This window comes from Hipposideros armiger, unplaced genomic scaffold (assembly GCF_001890085.2).
Source record: "Hipposideros armiger isolate ML-2016 unplaced genomic scaffold, ASM189008v1 scaffold_725, whole genome shotgun sequence".
NCBI lineage: Eukaryota > Metazoa > Chordata > Mammalia > Chiroptera > Hipposideridae > Hipposideros > Hipposideros armiger.
In genome coordinates, this window is record NW_017732075.1 from 891,114 (window position 1) to 900,296 (window position 9,183).

A 9,183-nucleotide genomic window follows, 5' to 3' on the forward strand; every position below is an offset into this window, starting at 1 on the left:
GTGGCGGCCCCATTGAGGAAACACCAGAGTAGACTCAGCTGCTGCAGAAAAAGGCCTTTACTGGGCAGACAGGGGTGAGCCTTAACACCAATGGGCCGGGGTGAGCAGTGAGGGCACATTCTCCAAAGTGGTGGGGGTGGCATCCCTGCACGGGGGCCTCAGCCTGAATGCACTAAGGGCTGGCCCTTCCGACAGGCTCAGGGGAGGTCCGCCCACAAGGGCTTCGGGCCCCTCCTTCATGCAGAAGCCACCCCTGACATGGGGAACGTGGCCCTTGCTCTCACATCTGCCTTGGCTGCTCGGGGAGCGCTGCGGGGTGGGGTAGGGGGCTCGGGAGGGCCCTTCAGGAAGGAAAGAGGCTTTACGATGGCGAGGAGAGCGGTTGGGCAGTGTGGTAGACCCAGAAACTTCTGGGCACTTCAGTGGTGGCATTTGGAGGCCGTGGGAGATGCTGACCCCAAAGCTGAGGTCTAGGTCGAGCAGAAGAGTTGGATCTAGAGCTGGTTTTTCCTTTGGGCTCAGCTGAAAGTGAATCGTTATCATTGGAGCAGAGAACTGGAGAGAAAGGGGTGCTATTCTCTAGCACTCTCCACAGTACAAAGCTGTGGGCACACACATTGGTGCACACTCCTGGGTATTCATGCAGGTAGACACGTGTGGCTGCACATGCTTGCGCATTCACTCACAACTGGGTGCACACGTTTGTGTCAGGCTGGGGCCTTGTGTAATAGGGAGGGGTGTATGGTGGGAGTGTGGTGTGGCTGCAGAAATGGATTCCTTCCTGAACAGGGTTCCTCCCCAGCCCTGCGTGGTGAACATGGGCTGGGGCAGGCCTCGATTACTTCTTGACCTCCTGGGCTGCCTTCTGCTTCATGTAGGCCAGGATGTCCATCTTGACGTTGCTGATGGTGGTCCGGTGGTGCCAGCGCATGATGGGTACACCGTCTGGCCCCACCAGGAACTTCTCAAAGTTCCAGCGGATGTCATGGACCTTCATGGGTTCCCAGAAGAGGCGGTGAGGTGAGCCCACGAGCTCCGAGGTGGGCGGGCAGGAGTTCTGAAACGGGGGTGAGAGGAATGACCCCTGCTTGCGGCCCCTTCCATTCCTCCTCCCTGGGCCTTCCTGGGGTAGGACAACAGCGTGGCACTGAGGAAGTGCCACTTTGGGAGCTCGAAGACTGAATCCCAGAACCATCTTAGCTCTAGCAGACTGTGAAACCCTTAGCCTGTCCCTTCTGGGGCCCTGACTGGGCCTTATTTATAAAACAGGCTAATGAGATCCTAGGGTCTGCCAAGCCCACTAGTTGGAACAGTAGATGCCAAGAGCCCAGGAGCAGGGCAGGGTGGCACGGGCCTTGTCTCTGCATGGGCTGGGGCCCTGAGCGGCTGGAGCCCAGTCCGCAGCCGGCGGCAGTGGGGCCGTGAGGCTCCCACACAGGTGGCCGTGCACTCACCTTCAGGAACGTGTAGAACTTCTGCTCCTTCTCCCCGTTCACATCGCCTTTCTCAAAGAGTTGGAAATTGGGGATGAAGCCTCCGCCCGGTCGGACATGCCTAGAGGAATGTTCTTAGGTGGGTCCCAAGGAGATGGATGGGCACAGGGCTCATAAAGGAAGAGGAAGGGACAGCCGGGGAAGGGGTATTGGGAACCTGGATTGTACTCCATAGCGGGCCGTGGGAGCCAGTGAACATTGAATGGGATAGGCAGAGTGTGCATCTGCTGTCTTCTTTTTCCAGTTTGGTCCCTTCTCAGTAATGCCTGCGCTCCCCCCATTCACCCTCACAACCAGTCATCCCTGTCCCTCTCCCTTTTTATCTCCTGTCCCTTCTTTCCCTCGTTTTACCAAACGGGGGTTCTTGGACTGGGAGAGTAGTTTTGGTGGCTGAAAAGATCCACCATGAGTAGGAGCGGATGCGAAAGATGCCTGGAGCCCGGGCTGGGGCACGGGGTGGGCTGGATGGAGGAGCTTTCTCAGGTGAGTGAGCACTCACTTGAGGCTAGGTAGGATCTCCGAGTTCTCTCCTGGCTCCTGTTTTCCGAATTGGTTGCAGGGGAAGCCCAGAACGACCAGACCAGACGGTTCAAACTCTTCCTGTAGTGCATTCAGTTCTGGGCCAGGGAGAGAGAGCAGAGATGGGGGTAGCCTGGTCAGGAGCCCTGCCTCATCCACACCACTCCACCTGCTTGCCCATCGTACAGCTGAAATCACAAGCCCGATAGTAGGGTCTTGCCCAAGGTCACTCAGCGAATGTTATCAGTGTTGGAATTCAAGTCCCATCCTCCTGACTCGAAGCAGGGTGGGTTGGAGGTTTTGGGAGGGAAGAAAGTAATACCCTTCCTCAAATCAGTAGTCAGTCACCCACCCACTGCCAAGGGCAGGTCTCCTTCAGGACTCTCAGGATTGAGTTTCCTGGAGCAAGAACCTTTCATTGCTGGGAGAAGGCAGAGGACTTCCCTGGGGTGGGGGTTGGGGGCTCACAACCCTCCTGTACTCTGGGAGTTCAGGGGTCTGAGGAAAGCCCTGACCCAGCTCCCTCAGCGTTTCCTGGCTTGTACAAGGCCAGCACCCAACCTATCTCTTGCACAAACACTGTGCTCTATTCCAAGGGCTTGACAGAAGCATTCCAGACAGCAGCCCCTGCCCGCTGGGCCATCCAGCCCTCTGTCATTCCACTTCCAGGAATTCGCCTGTGATTGCCAGGCAGAACATTCGGGGTCAGACTGCTCTGGCCTCCTCTGAGCCCCTCCCAGCAGACTGTGCTCAGCTCCAGCGCATTTTCCTGTGGGAGCTGTCACCCGCCTTTGGCCTGCCTAGTCCGTCTTTACTTTGCCTCAACTAAGAAGAAAAGAGTGAGAATACCAGGGATCCTGAAACCTGGGTGAAATGGCCTCAGGCCCATTGCCTGCTTTCCAGATAGGGGCCCAGAGAAGCGCTAAGGCAGATGCGGCTGAGGGCAAATGAGAAATTCTCAGCAAGACAAAGCTACCATTTCTTACTCCAGTGAAAGAAGACTTCAGGCACAAACCCAACCTCCTCCACCCCTCTGCTTTGAGGGCAGTTGAGGTGCCCAGGGATGAAGAAGGATGACTGGGAGCCTTCTGGAACATATTCGAAGGTAATCAGACCCCAGGCTTAGATAATCATCTTCACAAAACCATGGCACATAGAATTGGGATACATGATGTGGAATCTCATGAACACTGGCACCCCTTCCCCCTTACACCAGAAAAGCACCTATGATTGCAATATGCCCAACTGGCAGAAACAGCCCCAAATACATACAGCAGGGGAGGAGGGGTGGGCCCTTACCAACGTACTGGCCCGTCAGGCCTCAGTAGCTGGCCACGTTGACAATGAGGAGGTATTTGCCAGCATACTGTTTAAAGGGGATGTACTCTTCCCCGTTGAGGGTGAGGGCTCCATAGTCGTAGATGGTGCCGGTCACGCCAGGAAAGCAGTCCTTCTGGAACACAAGACGAGCATTGGAGAGGTTACAGCCGGAAGGGAACTGAAATATCTCCACTTTCAAGATAACGAAAGATTACCCTGAAGGCTTTCAAGACCACTCCAAGCATTGGAACTGGAATAGAACCGAGGTCTCCTCATTCCTTGTGAGCAAGATAATGATAATGAAAGCATTTAATATGCTGGTGAGTGCTATAGAAACCTGGAGAATTGCTGTGATCGTTACTTCACATCACACGTCAATTTATAAACATGGACCAGGCTCCGAGGGAGACTGCCCTGATCGGGTGGTTGCATTGTAGGTAGATGGGCTGATGGAGACTGGTTGGGTGGCTGTTGGAATAATCTAGGCAAGTGACGATGAGGGCCTGAACTAGACCATTGTGAACTAAACCATTGTGAGCAGAAAGAAGACAGCAGCAGTATGGACAGTGGTGTGATTCAGATGTGCCCAAACCTGGAGGCCTGGAAAGCTGAGGCTGTTGTTATAAAATAAGGACGTAGGAGTAGGAGCCAGGAATGGGGAAAGGCCTGCCATGAGGATGAAAGATGATGGGAAGGGTACAGCAACAGCGCCTCACACATATTAGATGTCCCCTGTAAGTGAGCACTTGTGACGAGGACCATGATGCCTTCTTCTTTGCTCAACTGCTTGCTCCACAATCAACCTCCAGAACAAGTAAGGACAGTGTACAATGGACTACAAGTTGGGGGACGTGGATTCCATGTCCAGCTTTGCCCCTGACTCCCTGTGTGGTCCTGGACTGGCCCTTTCTCTTTTCTGGGCCTCAGTTTCCTCTTTTATAAAATGAGAACCTTGAACTGGATCAGCTGTTCTCAACTATGATGGCTTGACAGCATCTTATCAGTGGGAGACGAAGGAATGGAATTATTGCTAACAAGTGGGAGATTGCATTTGACTCCACTCTGCCCCGCCTTCATCCTTTGCCCAGACTACAAAAAATCTGGGTCTATTCTAGAAAGGGTATCATGATATCGATAACACAATCAGCAGGTGGGCCAGTGGTGATGGGAAAGGAAAGAGCTTGCCACCATTGTATCAGGTAACCTCTAAGTTGATTTCTGGCCCTGACATAGGAGAGGTGGAAATACAATCATCAAATCGAGTGCAAACTATTATAGACCAGGAGAGATGGAGACAGGTGATAGGCGTTAGAAAGACAAATCCACGCCCCCTCTTCCCATCAATCCCGGAAGGTTTGTTGTTGGAAGTCAAGTACCTAGGCCCAACTGGCTGAAGGAAGCCATCTGGGTTGGTGGGGCGTGGACCCAGGAGGGTGCAGAAAAGCTGCCTCTGTCTTGAAGACGCCACAGGCCTGTTGAGCTAGGTGAGGCTGGGTCCCTCCATTCCCTGACAGCTGTGATCTCTCTTGGCTTTGGTGCAAATTCCCTGCTTTACATGAGTTTAATATCCCATGCCCCGTGACTTTTGGTGGGTGCTAGAAGCAGGCCTTAGACCTCCACTCACTCTTCCTCCAGCCCCTGCGCCTCCTTGGCCCCAGCTGGGTTCAGTTCCACCTCAAAGTACAAACAACTGGGACACAACAAACACACCCCAAATGGCTACAAAGGTCTAGCAGCCAAAAGGCAAGGCCTCCCTGCTGCCCTCCCCACCTTGTCCACTCCGCCCCCATCGGAAAACAAACCTCGGGGAAATAGAGAAAAGGCCAAGAGGTTGTCCAAACAATGAAGGCTTGTACACAGCACGAGGATCAGCTTCTGGGCACCCAGTGGGGGTGGGGCAAAGGGTATCTCCTCTCATGAGGTTTTAAATTTTTGCTGGCTCTGTAGCCCTGGGCAAGTCACTTTCACTCTCTGAGCCTCTACCTACTGACAGGTGAGGGTAATACCACCTGCCTCCAAAAATGGCTGTGAGAACCTATCGGCAGATCAAACTGTCTTGAAAACCTCTTGGAAAGAAATCACCACATCAAGGGATAGTGATTTTTCTGCCTGCAGCTAGGGTAAAGGACCCTGTTGTTCCTACATTATTGTGAAGAGGTCTTTGATGTTCCCCAGCCGATCTGAAGACAACGTCTCTCCCGGAGGAGGGACAAGTGACAGAGGTTGCAGGATTTCTACTGGGGCCAGTGAGGTTAGTGCTGTGGGTTCAGACCATTGGGAGTCAAAGAGTGGCCCATGGTGGGGAACGCCAAGGCCTGTACTCACCACTGGGCACTGCAGCCCAGTTCTTACATGAGCCCCCTTCCTTCCTCTGGGCCCATGGAATCCCGGAGCCCTGCACTTTAAACAGGGCAGGCCAGCGGAGACGGAGGGGAGAGGCGGTGAGAGTGCCTCAATCTTCACACAGTTGTACAGGACAGGAGAGTTCTGATGGCTTGAGAGTTGGAGGCGGGTAGGGACTCAGCCAGGCCCCTGGCTGGCTTGGGCTGCTGGTCTTGTGTGTCTCCCCTCTCCCAACTTCCTACTCCCATCAGTGTGATGCTATGAAAAGAGAACTGGACTGGGAGCAGGAGATCTGAGTTCTGGGCCTGGCTGGGCCTCTGATTCTGACCACTCCTTTCCTGGCTCTTCCATCGTGAGATGGGGTCAGATTCAGTGCTGGCTTAAGGGCCCTTCAGCTCTGTCAGCCTGTGGTCCATGATTTCTCTGCCTTGTTTGGTCACCTAGAAACCAGCGGTTCCTAGGATCCTGTGCACGTCAGCAGTTGTTACTGTCACCAGTTTCCGCAGTCCTTTTATGGAGCAAGGACAGGGAGCCTAGGCAACCTTAAGCTAGACTGGAGAGGGGATGTGGCAAGGAAAGGAGGATTCCCTTTGTTCTGTAGCCTCTCCCTTTGAATTGGAAGGAGGCAAACATCCCTCTGGGGCTGCCCACCTATTTTCCATCCCATTTCCACATGCCCCCCACCCCACCCCTTGGCCCTGGAGTGGGAGTAAGTGGCTGAGTCCTAGGACCCAGGGCTAAACATTCAGCTCTCTAAGGATCTGGGAGGAGAGATGGGCATGCCCACCCAGGCTGCCATTCGTCAGCAAGCTGTAGCTCATTGCATCTGATATGATCACACCTCACCCTAAGGCTTTAGGAGACCATACCCATCCTGTTCTCTCTGAATCCATCTGTTCCTCCCCAGAGCTCTGCAGAGAACACAGTATGATGAGTTAGTTATTCATGGGGTCCATGTTCTTACCTCTCGTCGGCTTCAGGCAGGGCCCGATCCTCCCTTCTCTTGTTGTCCCCAAACTGAGGGTATAGGACTGACTTCATGGTGCTGGCCTGCCCACACCACCTCCACACCACACCCTCAATCTTGAAATCAGTCCCATCCCTGCCCTGGAAAATGCCTTTCGAGTCGGGAATTAGGAACAAGGCTGGATACAAAGGAGGAGGCTTGGAGAAGTGGCTTGATAGCCATCTAGTCTCTAGGCTGACAGCTCCAAGGAGGAATGCACTGAATGGGATTTAGGCTAAGGACAGGACAGGGGATGGAAATGGACAGAAGGAACCCTGTGCTTGGAACAGGCTTCCTGGGCAATAGATAAAATTTTGGAAACAGAATCATGGACTCTTAAGATCTTAGAATAAAGACTCAGAAAAGCTCTTTTTTTGAGTTTACACAAGTGTGTGTGTGTGTGTGTGTGTGTGTGTGTGTGTGTGTGTGTGTGTAGATTGGAGACAGAAATCTCTCTCTTTGTCCATCCCTCTGCCTGGCTTCTGCCTCCCTACCCTGGGGTAGAGAAGAGGTCTACAGGGCCCACCTTGGCATATATAATCAAAAGAGATAGCCATGCTCAGTCACCCCTGGCCTCAGCATCCCCACTCCAGCTAAGGATCACACACCCTGCTGGGGATGGACTGAGGCTCAGGAGAATTCTGCCTCTCATACTGAGCTGGCAGTCCCCAGCTTGCGCCAACTACCAGGTGTGCTCAAGACAATATGGGCAGTGGGTGGTGGGTTGGGAAGCTGCCTCAGAGCAGGAAACCTTTCAGGGAACGGTGTGTGGATTTTGCAGCTTCTCCAAGCATCCGCTCTAAAGACATCAGCTTCATTTTGCCGCTGCCCGCCACCCCCACCCCTGCAGATGGAGAAACAGGGCCAGAAAGGAGCAGCGGTCTAATCAGGGTCCTTGGTCTTGTGCACTGCCAGCCTGGACCTTTTCCCGTCACAGATCTCTGTGTCGTCTACCAATGCCCCAAATCCAAGTGCATTTCTACCTGTGTTTATTCTTGGGCTAGAAGAACCCCCAGTGCAATTCTTCAACATGGGGACCACCCAGCTGCGTTCTTTCCTTCCTCCTTGCCTGACAGTCTCCCAAGGAACTGCCTCAGCCAACCAGATGCCAAGTCTCTCTAGGCCTTTTTCTGTGACTGCACCCCCTTCAGGCCTGACTGGAGGGGAGTAGCTGCTGTCCAGAGGTGACATAGATGTAGCAAGGCAACCCCGAGGTAGTGGTGGGGGATCATCTCGAACTCCAGGAGAGCGACCTTCCTCCCTTATTTCACTCTGCCTACCCTGGGGCACTCAGTCTCCAATAGGTGGAACTGCTAGGAGACCAATGGTCTTGGTGTGGGGGTCCAGGTGCAGGGGTTAGGCAACCGGAGTTAAGGGCGTCCCTCTCACCACGTTGTCGCCCTTCTGGAGGGGAACCTGGGAAGAGGGGCAACTCCCAGGAAGATGGACACCTGGGAGCTATGTTCATTCCCCGGCCCCCACCCCCACCCCCGAGGCTCACTCACCTTCGTGTTCTCCTGCCCCCGGCTCAGCGGGACAAAGCCGGCCAGGAGCAGGGAAAGAAGGCAGGATGCCCGGAGCAGCCGAGCCATGGCGGGATTGGGGCGCGCGTTTCAGGCTCGCCCGAGACGCTGACTGATCCCAGGCCACCGTCTGTCTGAGGTGTCCGATGCTCAGCCTCCTTTCATGCCCTCAGCGACGACCAATCCGTGGCCGGGCCGGAGTCCTTGTAACCAATCGTAAGGTGGCTCGCATTTCAGGGGCGGGCACGATTTTCCCTCCGCTTTTCCCCTTTCCCAGTCCCCTGGCGACAGTGATGTAAGCAAGTCTGGGCAGAGAGGTGGGAGCCGGGGTCCTTGAGAACCTGTGAGGGGCCTCCTCTTCTTTTGGCTTTTAAAGTGCAGGAGGAGGCAGGCACAATGTCCTCCAGCATAGCCACAGAAAGGGCTTTAGATTGCACGGAAGACCTGATGGAAGGCTCAAGCCTGGGAAGCATTTCTTACTCCTAGGCTTTACAACACCCCATGGTGTTCCCTGTTCCCTCCTGCCTCCGTTCCAGTTGAAGAAATGTTGAGGATTTAAAATGTCAGAAGTTAGACTTCCAGAAACGTTTACTCTGTGTAGTAGGCTTAGTGCTTAAGAAGCAGAGTGGGTGTCCTAGGATTTTACATGCACCCCCCTTCCTGGGAAGAACACTGGGAGACCTCAGCTGGTTTGGGAGCAGGAAATACATCTGCTCCCTGTGTAGTCTTGAACAGTTGCTTTCCCTCTTTGGGTCTCAGTTTCCCCAACTGTGTAATGGGATTGTCTGATGATCTCTAAGGCCTTGCTGGTTCTGGCTAGATGACTTGCTTCTAAAATAAGTGACAGACCAAGAGTCCCCTGAGAGTAGCAACTATAATCACCACCTGGCACAGGACCTAGAACACAACAGGTGCTTAATATTGGGTTGTTGGAACACTCATGATGCATGTTTGCGACAGATGGCACTAGTTCATTTTT

At 53.8% G+C, this 9,183-nt stretch overlaps 1 protein-coding gene across 2 annotated transcripts; it reads right to left on the reverse strand.

Annotated features, from left to right (window-relative positions):
* Positions 1-39: 39 nt before the first annotated feature.
* On the reverse strand, positions 40-8,350 carry GPX3 (glutathione peroxidase 3). Of its 2 annotated transcripts, none has more exons than XM_019627254.1 (5): positions 8,187-8,350; positions 3,312-3,462; positions 1,993-2,110; positions 1,455-1,554; positions 40-1,057 (listed from the first exon to the last, which is right to left on the reverse strand). In XM_019627254.1, the coding sequence occupies exons 1-5, from the start codon at positions 8,271-8,273 to the stop codon at positions 839-841; spliced, it is 675 nt and encodes a 224-aa protein (XP_019482799.1). In that variant the 5' UTR covers positions 8,274-8,350; the 3' UTR covers positions 40-838. The 2 variants fall into 2 exon arrangements, with proteins under 2 accessions (XP_019482799.1, XP_019482798.1); XM_019627253.1 differs by having other exon boundaries at positions 3,312-3,465.
* Between the last annotated feature and the right edge of the window lie 833 nt (positions 8,351-9,183).